General features: G+C 30.8%; 1 protein-coding gene across 1 annotated transcript; it reads right to left on the bottom strand.

Moving 5' to 3' along the window:
* Nucleotides 1-3,147: 3,147 nt before the first annotated feature.
* Nucleotides 3,148-21,524, bottom strand: LOC114328650 (hornerin). The gene is made up of 3 exons (XM_028277572.2): nt 21,102-21,524; nt 20,965-21,045; nt 3,148-11,964 (listed from the first exon to the last, which is right to left on the bottom strand). The coding sequence occupies exons 1-3, from the start codon at nt 21,300-21,302 to the stop codon at nt 10,672-10,674; spliced, it is 1,575 nt and encodes a 524-aa protein (XP_028133373.2). The 5' UTR covers nt 21,303-21,524; the 3' UTR covers nt 3,148-10,671.

The raw sequence follows: 21,524 nt of genomic DNA, 5'->3' as shown, positions 1-21,524 counted from the left end.
GTATTTTTGTTTTATTTCACTCTTTATGGATTAGGATGGTCAACATTTAACATCCCATGCTTATTCTCCATTGAAAAATAAAATCTAAAACTCAGCTGATGACAAATCTTGTCCATAGACCAGGTCTTCTTCTTCTTTAGGTACCGTCTCCTCTAAGGAGGTTGGTAATCATCATAGCTATTTTCACCTTTAGGATTGCAGCTCTGAACAAGTCAATGGAACTGAAATTATTATACCACTTTCTCAAATTGTTGAGCCAGGAGATGCGTCTTCTTCCAATACTTCGTTTTCCCCGCATTATGGTTTGTAGCAACACATTTGTTCCGTGGTGTTCACGAAAACACATAAATAAAATAATATTAATAAAACGCAAACAACTGTCAATAATATATTTATTTATTTTTGGTAAAAAATAAGGCGTTCTTTGTTTATATCTCGTAAGGGTTTGTTATTCTTTTGCCCAGCAGCGAGGGTTTATGACCGACCGACGCGACGCCTGCTGGGTTGTGTGAACCGGCTGGAGGCTGTGTATCGACTTCAGGGCCTGATGGTATACCTGCAGCACTTATTAAGAACTGTATGTTTCCCTTTGTAAACCTTTACAACAAATTTTCAATTTATCATTGTCATCATCTATAGGTTTGTTCGTAGAACGATCAGCAACCGTTGCCAACAATCAGACGCATGCGCGTTCGTAGTCTACGAACTCTAACTGTTAACTGCTAACTGCGCAGCGCCAACTGTTAACTGCGCATGCGTCTGACGGTTGGCAACGGTTGCTGATCGTTTGGATCGTACTACGAACAAACCTTATATTTCCACATTATTGGAAAAATAGTTTTCTTACACCTATCTATAAATCTGGCAATCGTGAGTGTGTAAATAATTATAGAGGTATAACTATTCAATCAGCAATCCCAAAACTTCTAGATAAATTGGTATCGATAAATCTTACCTGGGCTTGCCGAAACATAATATTATTGATGAGCAACATGGTTTTTCTAACGGAAAGTCAACTGTAACAAACCTTGTCAACTACCAACAATACTTGTTGGGTGCATTTGAGAATAAGATTCAGGTCGACAACATTTATACTGATTTCTCAAAGGCATTTGACAGGGTTAATCATAACCTGTTGGTTCATAAACTTCATGTATCTGGCTTTGGTGAACCCATTGTTAATTGGATTAAAAGCTTTTTGATGGGACGTACACAACAAGGTCGCATCAACAATTATGTTTCTAAATAATTACATTGTTGTTCTGGTGTCCCACAAGGGTCTCATTGTGGTCCCTTGCTCTTTAACTTGTTCATTAACGATATTGGTAAGGCTATCAAAACTCACACTTTCTACTATTTGCTGATGATCTTAAGTTATTTCGTTACATACATGATACATCAGATAGAGATCTCCTGCAAGATGATGTTAATAATAGGTATATGTTTATGGTCGAAACAAAATGGTTTAAGCCTAAATCCGACTAAATGTTCTTGTATTTCATTTGGTCGTATAAATAATCTAACAGCTAATAGATATGTTCTTAATGATGTACTCTTGGATTCAGTTACTGAGATTAAAGATTTGGGTGTATTATTGGATTGTGCATTGACATTTAGAAGCCATTATCTTAAAATTAAGGGAACAGGATTTCGCAATTTTGGTTTTATTTATCGCCAGTCATGATCTCTCACCTACTGTATTCAAATTACTGTACTGCTCTCTAGTGCGCTCAGGACTTGAATACTGCTCTGTTGTTTGGTCTCCATTTCATCAAGTCTACATTGATGGATTGGAGAGCGTTCAGCGGAAGTTTCTAAGATCTTTAGCTTATAAAGCACATACTAATATAAGAAATACTGAAAATTTCTTCATAGATTATTCTGGAATGTCTCAATTTAACATTGCTACACTGAAGAACCGCAGGTTGAGAGCGGATATGTTGTTTCTATTTAAAATTCTAAACAATGCTATTAATTGTCCCTCGTTATTGGATAATGTGTACTTAAACACAATACATACAACTCGACACACTGCACGCTTTTATATTCCTTTTCATAGGACTGAGTATGCTCGTCATTTTTCCTTGTCGAGAATGCTCAGCTTTTGCAATGACATGCTACTTGATCCATTCTGTCCAGGCATTAATATCTTCAAAAGGCAGCTTGGGAGTTTAATGATTTAAATATGTCATATTTTTCATCTTCTGTGATTTGATATACTGTTATTTTACAAATTTTATTGTTTAATTGTCTTTTATTCGTTGATTTTGTGATGTTTTTTGTACATGATCTTTACTTTTACTATTTTTTTTGTATTCTTTTGCAAACGGTTCTACCGTTGAAATAAATAAAATAAAATAAACTAGACCACAAACACTAATCTGTCATTATGTGGTTCTACCATATGGCCAAACAGGCGACAATTTATTAAATCTGGCGTTTTAAAAACTGAAAACATTTCTGTGGTTTTTAAGAGTTGACATAAAGAGGGTGGCTAATCTGGTACCATAATCTATTATGGAATTTGTGTTTCTCATGAAAAATCCATTAATTTTATACATTCTGGTTTTATATATTAGGAGCGAAACACATGTGAATTTTAAATGACCCATATTATTTCGTTTAGAAAGGAAAGTTAATATTTAAAATTAGCAATTAAAAAAAAATAGTAATTAAAGCGTGTCGCCACATATTTATCCCCTCTCATAACGTGGCCGAGATGTTGTAACCTTCTTATCTTAATCGTATTCATGATTAATAAACCAGGAAATTGTCTACAAATACCTAGGTCACGAGATTCGCATAGGAAAAGATAACCAGACCGTTGAGCTTATCCTATCCATCGTATAAGATTGACTTGGGCAGCCTTCGGCAAGTTTAACCACATTTTCAAATCGTCCGACATACCAATATGTCTTAAAAGGAAAACCTTTAATCAGTGTTTAGTGTTCATTATTTTCTTCAAGCTGATTTTCAATTTTTGTCTTAGTTGATTCTAAAATTGATTCGTGGAATAAACTGTCGCTTTACTCCGTTTCATGTTATATGGTGTCTTGGATGAGAAGAAAACCAGTTCTTCAACCATTTAGTCCTAATGTAACTGATTTTAAAACTATCTTAAATTTGAAAGGAAATGAAAAAATGGAAAACATTTAAATCATCTTTATTATGTAATAGGTTGACACTGGATATATAAATCATTAAAATAAAATAAATTATCAAGCCGAAAAACATACAAAATATAAACATTTCAATAACAACATACATAAACATTGGTTAACAAAATACTTTAGGCCATATACGCACATCAAATTGGTTAATAAAAACCACAACAAATTGTGATAAAAATTACATTTTTTGTTCTTACATTTAAACAAATATTTTATAAAATTAAATGCAACAAAAAAATTCAAAAAGTTCAGAAATGTAACAAGTAAAAATTTAACAAAAAGGCACTAAACCTTACAGCAAATGCCAACTACAGTATTTTCGAGTTGTCGGACTCTTTCAAACAGCGAAAAGATAGAACACTCAGCATTCACGCAGTGGCGTATCTGCGAGATATTAGATTTATTTGCTTTTCAGACATACTTTTCGTTAAAACCTATGCCGTGAACCTTTACCATAGTTGGCCTTTGCTGTTGGTTGAATGAAAAATTACAAAAAAAAAAACAATTCCATTCTCACAGCTATGCATTTAAAGCCGTTATACAATGCATTATTTGTATATGGGTAATTCCACCTTAATTTTTTGACCAGACAACTTCGTGGTAAAATGAGGGAACAGATTTAATGCTTAGTTCAAATATTTCCAAGAATCTATAGGTAAAAGACTAGTACACTAGTACTAAAATCATAGACCTGAATTATTTATTATAGTAACCATTGGCCGTCAGCTAGCCCAGACCTTAATCCACTCGACTACAAATAATTGTAGTCAATTTTAGAGCGCATAGTATGTACCGGGTATCCCAATAAGAATGGCTCTCGGCCATATCTCAGGAACCGTTTATAGTACAGCTTTGGGAAAAAAAATTTTATAACAAAAGTTACCTCGAGAAAAGCCTGGAAATTATTTTCATATTTGTAAGTCCACCGCTAGAGGGCGTAATTGAATGTCAAAAATTTAAAAATCAAAATTTTACAAAATTTACATAATGAAAGGGCACTGAAAATCCAATCATCGTATTCTTCGCAAAATTCTGCGAATATTTGATTTCACAAGTGTAACTCTACCTTTGCAAATAAGAGGTGGGGGGTGAGTGGGAACCTTGTTATGAAAAATGGCTGTGAGTCCGGTTCTGCTTAATCGATTTTTGAAAACTTGGTCTCGTTCAAAACAGATCTTTTTCGTTATTGTAAGAGTTATAATTACGAAACAGCCTAATAAGTAATATGCCAGCTAGGGGGCGCTATTTTATGTTTTTCAGAAATCTAGTTTTCTTTGGAAAATATTAAATACAAGTATGCACTTTTAGCCCTGTATTACAAAATTAGACCAAATTATCAACAGAATATCGAAAACCGCATGTCGATACCTTTTTTCTATCTCGAGATAACTTAAGAAACGTGTTAATTTTTAAACATAACTGATGATGTCTCCTGTAAACGAAGTTACGGAAATCAAAGTGGAAACAAGTAGTGTGCTGTGGAAAAAAATTAAAGCGTGACACTTGCGAAATGCCGACAAAAGTTAATACTTATTATAGATTCGATTATATTCGTTTGATTCAATTAGATTCCATTCGATTAGATTTAATTTTATTTAATATATATTATATCTATAATTTAATATAAATATATGATATATACCTAGTTTAATACATAATATTATATACTAGTGATTTTACCCGTTAAAGTTAGGATTAATAAGATATAAAGATACATAAAGCTTTAAATTATTATTTTTCTTAATAATGTAACCGATATTTTTTAATTTAAAAATTTAATTACTGATGAAGTATAGTAAATACTTCGTGTAAATTTTAATCGTAAATAATGCATGGAAGAGTTCATTTATTTTTAGATACTCTCATTAAAGTGGAGGCCGTTATACAAAAGTGACTTTTTTAAATTTGTTGATTACATTATTCCTTTCAACCTACTTATCCTCAAATTGTATTTTTAAACATCCTATTCATTTTATATATTAATAATTAAATTCACTATCAAATTTGAAGTAAAACTTCTTTTGAAAGTTTTTTAATTCTAAAATTAATGGGTAAAATCACTAGTACAGTTTGTCAAACGTAGCAAAAAGTTTAAAAATGTCGGCGATTGTAAGATTTTCAAACTCTTTCCTACGTTTGACAAACCATATATATTATGTATTAAATTGGGTATATTTTAAATATATTAAATTATAAGCATAATTATAATAAATGAAATTAAATCCAATTAAATGGAATCGAATTGAATCGAACCGAATATAACTGAATCTATGAAAAATATTCACTTCTGTCGGCACTCCGCAAGTATCCCGCTCTAATTTGTTTCCATAGCACACTACCTATTTTCACTTTGATTTCCTTAACTTCGTTTACCGGTGACATTATCAGTTTGTTTACAATTTATACGTTTCTTAAGATATCTCGAGATATAAAAAAAGGTATCGACTTGCTGTTTTCGATATTCTGTTGATAATTTGGTCTAATTTTGTAATACAGGGTTAAAAGTGCATACTTGTATTTAATATTTTCCAAAGAAAACTAGATTTCTGAAAAACATAAAAATAGCGCCCCCTAGCTGGCATATTACTTACTAGGCTGTTTCGTAATTATAACTCTTACATTAACGAAAAAGATCTGTTTTCAACGAGACCAAGTTTGCAAAAATCGAATAAGCAGAACCGGACTTACAGCCATTTTTCATAACAAGGTTCCCACTCACCCCCACCTCTTATTTGCAAAGGTAGAGTTACACTTGTGAAATCAAATATTCGCAGAATTTTGCGAAGAATACGATGATCGGATTTTCAGTGCCCTTTCATTATGTAAATTTTGTAAAATTTTGATTTTTAAATTTTTGATATTCAATTACGCCCCCTAGCGGTGGACTTACAAATATGAAAATAATTTCCAGGCTTTTCTCGAGGCAACTTTTGTTATAAAATTTTTTTCCCAAAGCTGTACTATAAACGGTTCCTGAGATATGGCCGAGAGTCATTCTTATTGGGACACCCGGTACAATACGTCACGTATAATGTGGAGTGAAGCAGGCGCTGGTAGAAGCTGTGGACAATTTTCCTAAGGATGTCATCCATACATCGATCAATGAATGGCCGATAGGAGACTTCGGTGCTGTATTCTAACAAATGGTGGTCATTTTGAATAATTTTTTTGTAGATTGTAGTTAACTCAAACTCAGTAATAAAGTGTGTAAAACTTTTTCAAATCAAACCAATAGTTTAAATTTTTTTAGTTAAATGCCTTGTATCAATATTTATAGCAGAATGGTATATTCAAAGTTTATGTTTCAGAACAAAGCCTACAAACATTTTTCGAAATTAAATCTTTCATGAAAATATCACAATTATTTTAGTCATTTTTACCTACGTCCCAAAATGTTTATTTTATTCCTTATAAAATAAAATTTATAGAAAGAAATGTTGAGTTATTCAAAAACATGTAGTGGTTGTCATTTTCTTTTCAAAATTAAGACAGAACTACCCGTTGAGCTAACTATTTGAGACACTTAAATCATAAAAATAAAAATGCATAATATGAATATAAGTACAATACCTGTGTACTTTCGAAATAAAAAATTAATAAACGCATATAATATTCCACATAAATAATATATAAAATGTATATCTAAAATTTTACTAATATCTTTGAGTAGTACTAAAACTTCAGTCAAGCTGTCTCAAAATAGGTCGTATAAATAATAAAAATATAATAAATTAATAGTCTTTACCGTTTTCTAAGTTTATTCTAAACAGTCACAAATCGTAAAAAATAACATACTGTTTTTGGTTTGAGTGTATCTATCACAAAATATATGCGATCAAAAGATAATAGCAAGAAGAGAGAAAGATATGAAGGAGAAGCGTCGACAGTAAGAGAAAGAGAAGAGGCGTTGAAAAATAGAGGTAGAAATCAGAAATAGTTTATCAAATGAATGAAAATTTTAAGTTAAATAGAGGTAGGTCATATAACTAGTAGAATAGACAAATTAGAAGAACAACAGAACGATATAAAAAATAAAATGGAACAACAAAACAATGAATTAGATACTCTTTTCGGGCAGGGAAACATCGTGAGATACATAAAAGCCAATAGACTAAGATAGGCAGGCCACGTGGTGCGGAGTGATGATGACAGACTGATTAGCAATGTGTTTTGCAAAAGACCAGATGGTAGAAGACCGTTAGGACGGCCTAGAAAAAGGTGGAAATATCAAGCAACCAAACGACGTTTTTATAACGTAGATAACACGTCATAAAAATGACCAATTGACGTGTTTCTATGACGTTGAAAATCACGTGTATTTGTCTCATCGATTTGACGTCCTAATTGTGACGATTTTAAAACGTCATTGTACTTACGTTTTTTTCACGTCGAGATTGTGACGATTTTCAAACGTCAAAATGATGACGACTTTTACACGTCGCCGTCGGTAAAATCAAGTCTTTATTACTTTCAAAAAGTGACCTCTTTCAGATGTTTCAAAATAGTATAAAAAATAGGTAACGTGAAAATGTAGGCTAAAAATTAATTTAATTAAAGTCGATAACACATAATTAGTTCACTAACAGAAAATAAACATCAAAAACAAATAAACATAACCTCAAATAGTTGACAAGAAGAATTACTGCATTAAACTAACTCACTGAGCAAAAACGAATAAAAATCTCTTAATTAACACGTTTCTTCAACTAAATATCTAAATGAAAAGTCTTATTTTATCACACAAGACACAAACCACGTAAACAATAGAGAGTTATCAAGTAACCCTAGGAGAATACGGTAACGCTATTTTACTGTATACTTTACATGTTATTTATAACGTTACCGTATTCTCATAGAGTTACTTGATAACTCTCGAATAAATGAAAAATTTCTTATGAACAACGTTATATAAACGAAATTGTTTGGAGTCAATACAAACAAGTTTTTTAAGCTCCTCCCAATTTTGTGACGTCAGACCTGGCTGTCTGAAATGAAATCGTGTTTTTAAACGTATTTTAACGTCATTAATCTTACGTATTTAAAATCACCTACAAAAGACGTCTATATGACGTAATGTTCAAACAAGTGTATATATTCAACCAAAGCTGACGTTTCCTCGACGTCCCTTCGTTGTGTTCAGCCTGATGCAGTCAGAGAAGACCTGGAGAAGATGGAAGTGAGACCATCATGGGAAATAGTAGCACAGGATCGGAACCGAACCAATAGAAGACAATAATAAACGCGGCAAAGACTCACGAAGAGTTGTAAAAGCCAAAGATGAAGCCGAAAGACAAATTGCTGTTAGAAACGTTAGAAAGGAAAATTTATACTGAAGAATCTGTATCTAATATTGATTCAGTAAATGGTGTCGAATCTGAATGAACAGTCTTGATCTACAATGAAGCATATTTTATCTGAACTGTAGTAAAAACAATATGTTATTCAAAAGGGATCTACTGTTTACATATAATTATTTTCTATTATTGCATTGGTCTTTGAAGTATGCTATGATATGATTTACAATGATTGACAAATATTATAGCCCGATCAGGGAACACAAAATTTTACAAAAACATCCAAAAAAATAAAGGAAAGATGAAAATTTGGCAATAGGTAGTTGAAATTGTCTATTATTATATAAGAAAAAGTTTACAATTCTACATTCCCTCCATTTTACAAAAATTGGAAAATACGGTGTGAAATTTTTTTTTCTCGGGGGTGAAAAAATATACGTTCAAAATAAGTCCGGAATTGGATAAAATGACTAATTCTAAGTAACTTTTGTTCTATAGAGTTTTTTACTAAGTCAATACTTTTTGAGTTATTTGCGGGTGAATGTGTTTATTTTTAACCAAAAAAATGTTTTTGGACGGTTTTTCGGAGATACTCAAAAAGTAATTATTTTAGCGAAAAAAATATTCTTACTAAAAATATAGCTTATAAAAAATTGAAAAAAATGGTGTATGCGTGAGGTCTGCAAACCCAGTAGAAGCAGAGTTGCAGCTAATGAAATGTAGGTTCTTCTTCGTCAAATTGTAAATCTAATATTTCAATGTGAAATAACCAAAAAAAGGAGCACTTTTTGGGGAAAATTCATTACAACTTTTTTAAAGTGTTTAAAAAAAGGTTTAGTTTTTTTAACTTTTAACATTAAAAGTAAGTGAGTTACGCTCAAAATATTGTTGGTCCCTTTTATTTTTTGATAAAAAAATGGCGAAAATCACCTCTTAATTAGCTTCTCAAATAAAATTAATCGTTACCGCTTTACAAGTTACCTTTCTTATGTATTGTTTATATATTATCTATAAGTTTCATTGGTTCAAAGTGCTCAGTTTAAAAAAAAATTGGGTTTAAAATATGACATTTTTTTTAATTTTGAAAAAAATCGTAATTGTTTAAATACCAAAAATCTCAAAGAGTAATAAAATGTACGTTTTGCTTTTCTGAATATTTTTGATTTTTTGTTTTCTTCTTCGACAAAAATTGGTTATGCTATGGCTGTTCAAAATTTGCCTAAACTCGTGATTAGTTACTCGTTCAAGCCATTTTAACTACAGCTTTTTCAAAACGAAGCACTTTGAACCGATGAAACTTACAGATCATATAAATAATAAATAGACAAAGTAACTTGTGAAGTGGTAATGTTAAAACGTATATGTGATGCTAATTAGGGGGTGATTTTCGCGATTTTTTTACCAAATAATAAAAGGGACCAACAATATTTGGAGCGTAATTCACTTACTTTTAATATTACAAGTTTGTTTTTTTAACAAAAATAAACCTTTTTTTAAACGCTTTAAAAAAGTTAAAATGAATTTTCCCCTAAAAGTGATCCGTTTTTGGGTTATTTCAAATTGAAATATTCGATTTGGAATTTTACGAAGAAAAACCTACTTTTCATTAGCTGCAACTCTGCTTCTACTGGGTCTACAGACCTCATGTCTGTATACACCATTTTTTTCAATTTTTGATGGGCTATATTTTTGCTAAGAATATTTTTTTCGCTGAAATACTTACTTTTTGAGTTATCTCCGAAAAACCGTCCAAAAACATGTTTTATTTTGTTAAACACGAACATATTCACTCGCAAATAAAGTATTGACTTAGTGAAAAAACTCTATAGAAGAAAAGTTGTTTAGATTTAGTCATTTTATCCAATTCCGGTCTTACTCTGAATGTATTTTTTTCATCTTCGAGAGGGGGGTATTTCCCTCCATTTTTGTAAAATGGAGGGGATGTAGAATTGTAAACTTTTTCTTATATAATAATAGACTATTTCAACTACCTACCTATTCCCAAATTTTCATCCTTCCTTTATTTTTTTTTGGGTCAGATTGTTCTTTGATCGGGCATTAGTATTACCTTTGATCTAAGTTATGCAATTTTCTGAATGATTCTATACTAACCTTTAAGTTTTATTGTCTCTGCCTTTAGCAGAAGAATAATATACTTTACTCACAAAATAATTTGAGTATGCCTATCTAGGTTTTTTCCGCTTCCATCAGGATTTCTTATCATCAAAATCATGATTGCTTTCGCCTGTGTTTTCTTTCAATTCACTTTCGTTTTCTTCTAAATTGAATCTGACGGTTCGTTTCTTATTTTCTCCCGATTCAACCACTATATTTTCCTTAACGATTTCATCCAAATGCTTCTTTGTTTGCTCATTTACTTCAGTTGCTTCTGTTGTATCTGCGCTTTCTTCTAATTTAAGTCCTCCAGGGAGAGAAGCTTTCAAGTCCAATATATCAGGATCATCATATGATCCATTAGGTTGATCATATTGACCATCCTGCTCATCAAAGCTAGCATCTTCCTCTGTATAGTTAGTTTCAGGGTTTTGGCTACTGGTACAATCTGCTATATCAGTTTTATCCGAAGGTACTTCCTCATCTCCCTCTGTAAAGTTAAGTTCGGGGTTTTGGCTGCTTGTACAATCTGGAACATCAATTTTATTCGAAGGTGTTTCCGCATCTTCCCAATTTTCATCAGCAGTTTGCTCGCAATTTGTTGATTGAAACTCCGTATTATTCTCACATTTTTGTTGATCTCCTCTCGTACCTCTTCCTCTCCTAGGACCACCTCCTCTTCCTCTACCTCTACCCCTGCTTCTATATTCTCCATCTGAAAATCTTCCTCTCCCTCTCTGGCCATCAGATGGATATCTACTTCTGTTATATTCAGAATAATTGGAGACAGAACCTTGTCCTTCACCAGATGGATATCTACTTCTGTTATATTCAGAATAATTGGAGGCAGAACCTTGTCCTTCACCAGATGGATATCTACTTCTGTTATATTCAGAATAATTGGAGGCAGAACCTTGTCCTTCACCAGATGGATATCTACTTCTGTTATATTCAGAATAATTGGAGGTAGAACCCCTGCCTCTACCTCTAAAGTGTCCTTCGGATCTCTCACCATCGCCATCATGATGCCTATATTCAACACTTCTACTCCTAACTTGACTACCTCTTTGGTCATGTCTTCTCCGTTCCACACTTTTAGCCCTAATCCTTTGCTCTTCGTCAGCTGGCTCCCCTATATTCCTTCCCCTTCCCCTTGATCTTATGGTCCTTCCTCTTGTAAAACTGCCTCTGCCACGTGGCAGTTGATAGTCTGGTACATGTCTGATGTCCGCCAATTTAGAATCTTCAAGTGCAGAATAATTTCTTTCTCCAGTGGAGGTACTAACACGAACTTGAATATTCATGGGATTTTGAATGAACAAGTCTGGGTTTTTTTGTCTTCCTCTACCTCTACCACTATTCGAACGTTGTAGACTGGTACTGGCCTAATAAAAAAAATATATGCTATTACTATTTTTATCTGAAATAATTAGGCTATTGATTATATTCAAAATAAGATAGCTAAAAGGAACTACAACGTTAACGGGGTTTTATTATTTCATATGGTCAATGGACATCTATATATGAAAAAACCGCGGAGTGCTATCATTTAAAGGGGTGCGTTTTTGAGAAATGGGTGAATTAGTCCTTGGGCACAGTTTACATTAAGGTGAGTTCTGTGCACTTTTGGTACAAACATATCTACATAAAAATTGTTCCTGGTTAAATTTCCTATCTAAATATCACTTTTTAAAGTCAATGATACTTTTTTTACAAAAATATATTCAAAAGAAAAAGCAGAAAGAAACCCAAAAGAAAGAAATTTTGTTTTTTGTCCCATAACTTTTGTCCACGATAGACATTGCTTTACAGAAAAAAAACCTACATATTTCTTCTTTAAAATGTTGTTTAGTAGAGGTAATTTGGATTTATAGTTTTCGAAAAATGATTTTTCAAAGTTTGCCACTCACAGCAATTTTGGGCAATTTTAACTTTAGGTATATGCAATGGTACACGTAATAGGAAGAGAAATCAATTACCTTTAAAATGGTCTACTGTATAACGTTGTACGACTTTTTTTTTTTTTAAAGAGATTATGGTTTTTCAAGGTTTTATACTTTTAACGATTTTTTATAATATAATATAAAAATAAAACAATATTATTATATCATATGTTATATAATATTATATAATAAAACAGCTTATTTTGTTTACTTTAAAATTGTGGATCATCTATATTTAAATAATGGAAACCGACTGATTCTTTGATATTTTTTTACCTGTATTGTTTAAAATTATTTCTTTTACAAAAATTACATAAACATTAGTCTTAAAAACATCACTTTAGTTAAAATTATTTAAACGTTGACATTTAAAAAAATTTCAAAATCAAAGTTAGCATTAGCTTCAATTTCTTCCTCTGACACCTCAGTTATCTTAGAGTTTCCACAATTAGTACCCATGCACATGCACCCTTTGCAGAATATTGAACAACTAATTCCTATCTTCCTACAACCGCAGTTTTTTGTACATCCTTTGGTACATTTACATGCTAGTTTTTTCAAGCAAAGCTTGTGGTGAAGGAGCTTTGACAGTAAATATTGGAATTAATTCATATTTTGAAGTTTGTCCGGCCGAGTTAAGTGGATCCAAAGTATTAATACCTATAAAAAATAAGATTCAATCATAACACACAATTACATAAAAAAGTTATAATAAGAAATTTAAAAAATAATCTTAAAATCAAAAATCGTTGCAAGTACATACTTATTACATTTTGAAAAAGCATATCTTATTCAAAAATAATCCTAGAATTTTTTATAATACACCATTTTAAAGTAAACAGAATAAGCTTCCTTTTTTATTATATAATATATATACCTAAATGTATAAAAAAAAGTTATAATGAGAAATTTAAAAAATAATCGTAAAAAATATAAAAACTTATTAAAAATATAAAATCTTGAAAAAGATAACCTCTTTAAAAGAAGTCGTACAACATTATACAGTAGAACATTTTAAAGGTAATTGATTTATATTCCTCTTACATGTACCATTGCATATATGCCTAAAGTTGCGTAGAAAAAAGTTACAGAACAATATTTGCGAAATAACAAGGAAAATTGACCAAAATTGCTGTGAGTGGCGAACTTTAAAAAATCATATTTCGAAAACTGTAAATCCTAATGACCTCTACCAAACATCATTTTAAAGAGAAAATATGTAAGTTTTTTTTCTGTAAAGCAATGTCTATACCTATATCCCCGTGGACAAAAGTTATGGGACAAAAAACAAAATTTCTTTCTTTTGGGTTTCTTTGTGCTTTTTCTTTTGAATATATTTTTGTAAAAAACAGTATCTTTTACTTTAAAAGGTTATATTTAGATAGGAAATTTAACCAGGAACAATTTTTATGTAGATATGTTTGTACCAAAAGTGCATAGAACTCACCCTAATGTAACCTGTGCCCAGGGACTAATTCACCCATTTCTCAAAAACGCACCCCTTTAAATGGTAGCACTCCGCGGTTTTTTCATATATACAGATTCATTGACCATATGAAATAATAAAACCCCGTTAACGTTGTAGTTCCTTTCTATAGTACATAATCAATAGCCTAAATTGTTATAATAAATAAATGCTATCAAGAATTCTTAAAAATTTTAAAGCTATAAAAAAATTATAAAATGTTGAATTATAATAAAATTATAAAATGTATTTCATTAGTGCACTAAAGTCTTTCCCTCATTAGATAAATTCTATCAGCATTCAGCATTTTGTATTTTCAACATAATTTATTACATAATCTGAAAAAAATGCCTACAGCGGAATATCCCACATGAAATGAAACTATATAGTTTAGTCAAACAAATAAAAAAGGAACACAAAGAAAAACATGGAGAATGCTGATCAAAGAAAAAAGAAAAGAGGTGAATGAACTAATAAAAACGAGTCACATTCAGTAGGAAACATGAGCATACTATTTTCTAAAGGTAATGATATAGTCCAGAGAAATAAGATTTTTCTCGTGACACATCCCCCTCCAGGCCGAAACCAAATTGTTTGAATAGTATGGACATCTATATTAATAATCTTTACGTTTCCTGCCGCCGATTTTGATGATATACATAGTTATAAACAAATTAACATCAAAAAACCGTAAATTTTCGCTTTTTTCGTAAAAAACAAATTTGAGAGTAAGAAACTCATAAATCGTCTAAAAAATTTCAATATGACGTTCGCTGAATATGTCTATCCTTATTGGTTGCTTAGAAAATTGCAAAATAAATCATAAATTTTGAGTTTTTATAAATATTCATAACTTATGTAAAAATTAACTTAGAACCTTATTACACGAATTGTTGAGACTTCTGGTGTTTAAATTATATTTTAAATTTCAAAGCAATTGGTCAAATAGTTTAAAAGTTATTTAATTTGTTTATCCCAAATTCATTTTTTTTTGCAACACTATAAGTCAGAAAATTATGAGGTTACAGTAACACTTCTGACAGTTTATGGAAGAAGAACATTTATACTATTGACTTAATTATAAAAAAATGACAAAAAGTAATTTTAAACAGTGTAAAATTATTTTGCAAAAACAAGTTGATTGTTTGCTTACTTATAAACAATTAGAATAACTTTTTAACCGTTACCCGTAGAAAAATTATTTTTTCATATTTGGAAAGACTGAATTTTTATACACATTTAGAAAGAAAAACATAGCGTTGCAAAAAAAATTAATTTGGGATAAACAAATTAAATACCTTTTAAACTCTTTAACCAATTGCTTTGAAATTTAGGGTATGATTTAAGCACCAGAAGTCTCAGTATTCCGTGTAATAAGAACGTTCCAAGTTAATTTTTACATAAGTTATGAATATTTATAAAAACTCAAAATTTATTATTTATTTTGCAATTTTCTAAGCAACCAATAAGGATAGACATATTAAGCGAACGCCATATTGAAGTTTTTTATACAATTTATGAGTTTCTCACTCTCAAATTTGTTTAAAATACTTAACTTTTTGGTTATAGACGAAAAAAGCGAAAATTTACCGTTTTTGATCTTCATTTGTTTATAACTATGTATATATCATCAAAATCGGCTGCAGGAAACATATAGGTTATTATTAATATAGATGTCCACACTATTCAAAAAATTTGGTTTCAGCCTGGAGGGGGTTGTGTCACCAACAGGATATTTTTTTCTCTTATTTTTTTGAACTAATAATAAACCGCAGAAACATGACCTGATACAGAAAAAAAAGAATGGTAGAAACAGCAGAGATGAAAGCCCTTAGAAAAGATACGATGGGACAAAGTTAGAAGTACAGAGATATGAATGAGATGCAAAGTTAGAGAACGTCCAGGTCTGGGTAAGGAAAAGAGTAGAATTGAATGAGCATATTATAAGCCGAATGACAACAAATATCGTAGTAAAGACGGCGATAGTCGGTACCCAAATAAAGACAGTTATGTCTACACAACAAGAAACTTTGCATGAGATTTCCATTTTTCAGGAAATTGTTTTGAAATTTCCAAATTTTTTGTTAAACCAAGTGATGATAGATTTTCAATGTGTATCCAAATTAGCTTTTCCCTGAATTCTATGAGAGAATTTAACAAAAATCAAAATTTTTCATTTTCTGAAAAATTAGATTTTGTGAAAAATCTTAATGCAATAGTAATTTAATTGCAATATTGTCAAAACGAGAATCAAAGACACTTTTGTTGAGAATCAAAAAACAAACAATTTCTATATACAGGGTGTTTCATTAATAATTGTCCATATAGTAACTGGAGAAATCTTAGCACAAAATACGAAGATTTAACCTGAAACACTTAAATAAAATGTGGTTCCTTACTGAGTTACAGGGTGTTTTAACTAAAAATTAAAAAAATATTTTTGCTCAGCATTTTAAAACTATTCGACGTATCCTTTTCATACTTGGCAAGAAGTATAGGTACTACACAAACTACTAAATTATGTTAAACAAACGTTTCTGGCGATTACCAGAGGCGCACGACGGGGGAAAGTGAATGGTTGACCCTTTCTAAATTCTACGCCACTGGCGGAATTTCCCTTTTATTTCAAATTTTGGATTATCCAATACTTTCTATAAAAATAATATACTCTTCATTCGTAACGATAAAGTCATTAGTTTTCGAGATCTTTGAAGTTAAAAATAAAACGACACAGTTATTTTGATTAATGTATTGTCTCGCTTCATTTTTAATTTCAAATATCTCGAAAACTAATCATTTTTTCGTTAAGAATGAAGAGTATATTATTTACATAAAAAGTATTGGAAAATCAAAAAATTACACTAAAGTAGTAATTTCGTCAGTGGCGTAGAATTTGGGAAGGGTCAACCAGCCACTATCCCCCGTCGTACGCCTCTGGTAGTAGCTAGAAACGTTTATTTATTTTAACTTAGTAGGGTATACAGTACCTAAACTTTCTGCCAAGTATAATAAGGATACGCTAAATAGTTTTAAAGTACTGGGTACAAAATAATTTTTAAATTTTAATCATATGAATCATATCATAAATTAATCAAAATAACTGTGCCATTTAATATTTAACTTCAAATATCTCGAAACCTAATGACTAATCGTTACCAATGAAGATTATTTTTTATTATTTATTTATTTATTATTTATTTATTATTTATACATATGACCTGGCCTCTAGTGACTAATCCAGGTCGTTTTTTCCTGATGGGATTACAGATATTTTTTTTATATTTTTACATTTTTTACTCAACTATTAAATCTATTTTTACAATAACAATTTGCCATAATCTCTTAATTACGTATAACAAACAAATTTAAATAAACAATTTAAAATATTTTTGGTACTATCAACTCCCTTCTAAGTTATAAAGACAGTCCCTCTATTTTCAGAAGAGAGTTGGTAGTTTTTTTTTTTTTTTTATTTTTTTTTTATTTTTATGAATTATGTATTGAATTATTATTTTTATTTATTTATTTTATATTGAATTATTATTATTATAATTGTAAATATCTATTTTTGAATTTATATTTTATTTTATTTATTTTAACTTTATCTTACTCAACTTCATCAGGGTTGGATTATTGGTTGTCTTCTTCTATTATTATAGATTTCTTGTTGTTTTTTAGATATTATTTGTGCGAGATTGTTTAATATTTCAAAATATTCTTCATTTTGTAATATATCTCTTATTTCAATTCTTTCTAATCTTCTTCTCATTTCTCTGTGTTCTTCATTTTCTATAGTATTTTCACAATGTAACACTATATGTTCTGGTGTACCTAGTTCTCCACATTCACAATATGCATCATCTTTTAAGTTAAATCTTTCCAAATATGTTGGGTACGGTCCATGTCCTGTTAAAAAGTGTATTAAACCTTGTTTTGGATTAAAATAATTTGGAATGTTTTCTAATATTGGTATAAAATTGTATAAACGTCTAGATTTTGTTGAATTTTCCCATTCATTTTGTCTTTTTCTATTTATTATTTCTTTTAATTCTCTTTTATTTCTTATATCTAATCCTATTATTTGTATTATTTTTTCATGTTTTTCTTTTTTTAGCCAATAATTACATGCTCTTTTTTGTGTTTCTAAATGCATTGGCATTACTCCAGTTAAAACTGTGAGTGCCTGTGTTGCAGTTGTTCCAAATGCTCCCGTCATTCTTACAAGAAATCCTCTCTGAGCTCTATTTAATTTTTCTGCGTTTTTTTTATTTATTAATCTATGTGCCCATACACTTGAACCGTACCCTACAATTGATGCAAGTATTGTACTTAGGTATATTCTCATCTGTCGGAACGAAATTCTATATTCCTTCTGTGCTAGACTAGCAATGCTATGCATGATCTTTGTTGCCTTTTCACAGACACAATTCATGTGTTTTGTAAATAATTTTTGTTCGTCTATTATAATACCTAAATATCTTGTTTCCATTTTTCTTTTTATTGTTTTCCCTCTAATTTTTATAATTGGATCTCTTTCTAAATTTCCTTTTATTAAACTATATGTTGTTTTTGAATCTGATATTGTTAATTTTACTTTATTCATCCAATCATTTACTCTTATTAATACTTCATTTGATTTATTTTCTAATTCTCTTCTTGAGTTTGCATCTATGATCAACAACAAATCATCTGCATATGCTATGCTTCCAAGCACTTCAGGATCTATAGTCAATTGTTCCAACAGTTCCTCTAGCATTACATCCCAGAACATAGGTCCACAAACTGATCCTTGTGGACATCCTTTTGTGATATGTTTTGTCTTTTTTCCTGTTGGACAGCTTAGGCTTGCATATCGGTCTTGACAGTAGTTTCTGAGACTTCCGTACAGATTCTTTGGACATCTCATTCTTCGAAGTCTTTCAAAGAATGACGGCCACCAAAGATTGTCAAAAGCCCCAGACACGTCTATAAAGATCATTAAAACATACTTTTTTATGCTTTAAAAAATAATAATTTTAAACATAATTTACCAATGAAGAGTATATTATTTACGTATAAGGTATTGGAGAATCTAAAAATGGCACTAAAATAGTAATTTGTCCAGTGGCGTAGAATTTGAGAAGGGCCAACCATTCACTATCCCCTGTCGTACGCCTCTGATAGTAGCTAGAAACGTTTGTTTATCATAATTTAGTGGGGTGTATAGTAGTGGCACTTTCTGTCAAGTATGAAAAGGATACGTCCAACAGTTTTAAAATGCTGAACAAAAATAGTTTTTAAATTTTTAGATAAAACACCCTGTAACTCAGTAAAGAACCACATTTTATTTAAGGGTTTTAGGTTAAATCTTCGTATTTTGTGCTAAGGTTTCTACAGTTACTATATGGACAATTATTAATGAAACACCCTGCATAAAACCTTATTGGTGCATTTTTCACAGACATAAGTAAAAAAACTGCTAAAATTGGCTATTCTTTTCTGAAAAATTCATAACTTAGGTAGGTCCTATTAAAATTGGAAAGTTATTTTTTTTATTTCTTTAGAAAACATATTAAAATTATAAAATAATTCTCTTTATTAACCCTTAAACGCCCAAGGGTGGGCAAAAAATGTCCACCTAATGCGTATTCCCTTGTAACATATTTATTACGTGTTTAAAAATTTTTCAAAAATTATTTATTGTTAAAAAGACAAAGACAGCCCTTTATCGAATGTTAATTTGGTTCTACCGATATTTTTGAAAATAAAAGTAATATCTTGAGTTAAATATGGGAGGGCATAAAAAGTACACCTTGGTAAAACTTGTTACTAAAGGTTTCTATATTCTATATTATTTCTCGTTGGTATGAAGATACTCCATATAATTATCGATGTATAAACATATAATCGACATAATTATCTGCCAATGAGGAGGCTGAAAGGAAGAATGTGGAGAAAATCGACAAATATGAATTACTGGCTTTTACTGGTATATTAATTTTGATGTACATTGTAATTTTGTTGTAAGGTTTGTAAATTGTTTATATTAATATTTTAGAAGATGCTGTGTGTATTAAGCATAAGATTCTTAAGTTTAATCCATTTCCAACAACTCTCAATAAATATATTAGCTATTTTCTAGGTGGACATTTTTTACCCACCATTGGGCATACATGCAACCTAAAAAGGGTTGGGCGTTTAAGGGTTAAACTCTTATATTTTTGTGTAGCGAAAAATGTAAAATACAGCTCCGAACATTGCTACAGTAGGAAAAATGAAAGAACACCCATGAACGAACATATAAAACACGCTGTATTTTCCTGTCACTGTGTCATACAAAAAATTGGCCAGCGCAAGTACATGTAATAATTATTACTACATGTACATGTAATAATTATTATTACATGTACTTGCGCTGGGTAATTTTCTTTGTGACATGGTGACAGGAAAATACCGCGTGTTTTATATGTTCGTTCATGGGTATTCTTTCATTTTTCCGACTGTATGAACAAGTGATTTCACTTTTGGAGCAGAAAAGTGGTGGATTGAAGGAAGAGAGGAGAGCTGTGTACAATGTGAAGTTTTCACTTCGCCTCACAATCACATTCTGTTGAGTTAGTATAAGATGATTTGAGTAATCTACTTTAGATTGTTTTATAAAGTAGAATAAATTCAGACACCTTAACCCATTCACGACACGACTGCATATGCAGACACTTACAAAAGGGAAATTACTGTCTGGATATGAAGACTGGTCCAAGAATGTGTTAAGTAAAGATATGCAGTTATTCTCACTTAGCTGCTTTGAGATACATAGAATCTATTGAGATACATTTCAGGTTAATAGTACAAGCGCCCCTATACTACACCAGTACCACTGTTTGCTTATCTAAGTTTTTTTAAAAGGGTCTGAGAAATTGTTCCATACATTGTAAAAGAATTATAATGATTTTTCTACTTTAAACACTCAGCTCTTACCAAAATACTGTACAACATACCTTAGGATTATAGCCCTCATTATCCCTTGGCGAATTTTTTGAATAATTATAGGTGGGGTCTGGTGGAGGACCACTTCTTGACTAAAAATTATAAATAAATGTATTTAAACTGAGATAAAAATTCGAAAATAATTTACCTGTTCATGTATCCTGTCAATGTGTTGTCTTAGATCGGTCACATTTAATTCATCAAGAGTTCTTTGTACCTGATAAGTTGAAGGAGCTGAAGCCCTGCTGTCTCCTCGACCTCTGCCTCTCCCGCGATGGGGCGGCCGGTGAAACGATCTACCTCTGTAATAATTGTCTGATTTTTCGTAATATTGAGGCGGGTCCCCCATTTTGAAGGTTTTTTTACAATGTCAGCAATTATTATATTTTATCTATGCAAGAGCAGGTTCAAATAATTTCTTGCAGGTAAAACCCATAGGCATAACCTCTTCAGTTATCAAGTTATCGTGACACGTATTTTGAGTGACAGACAGTGACACTAGACAATTAAACCGTGTTGCCAAATAAAAGTTAATTTAAAGTTAGATACAACTTCTTATCCACATTCATGA

Source organism: Diabrotica virgifera, chromosome 3 (assembly GCF_917563875.1).
Source record: "Diabrotica virgifera virgifera chromosome 3, PGI_DIABVI_V3a".
In the NCBI taxonomy this organism is placed as follows: Eukaryota; Metazoa; Arthropoda; class Insecta; order Coleoptera; family Chrysomelidae; genus Diabrotica; species Diabrotica virgifera.
The sequence above is the reverse complement of the archived record's forward strand: the minus strand, read 5'-3'. Positions and strand labels throughout refer to the sequence as shown.

Bases quoted from the DNA above. Each gene is read 5' to 3' on its own strand.
- LOC114328650 (XM_028277572.2), bottom strand. From the start codon at position 21,302: ATGGGGGACCCGCCTCAATATTACGAAAAATCAGACAATTATTACAGA. The intron at 21,046-21,101 runs GTAAATTATTTT...TATAATTTTTAG, and splicing joins TTGACAGGATACATGAACAG to TCAAGAAGTGGTCCTCCACC. The intron at 11,965-20,964 runs GTATGTTGTACA...TTTTTTTATTAG, and splicing joins ATGAGGGCTATAATCCTAAG to GCCAGTACCAGTCTACAACG.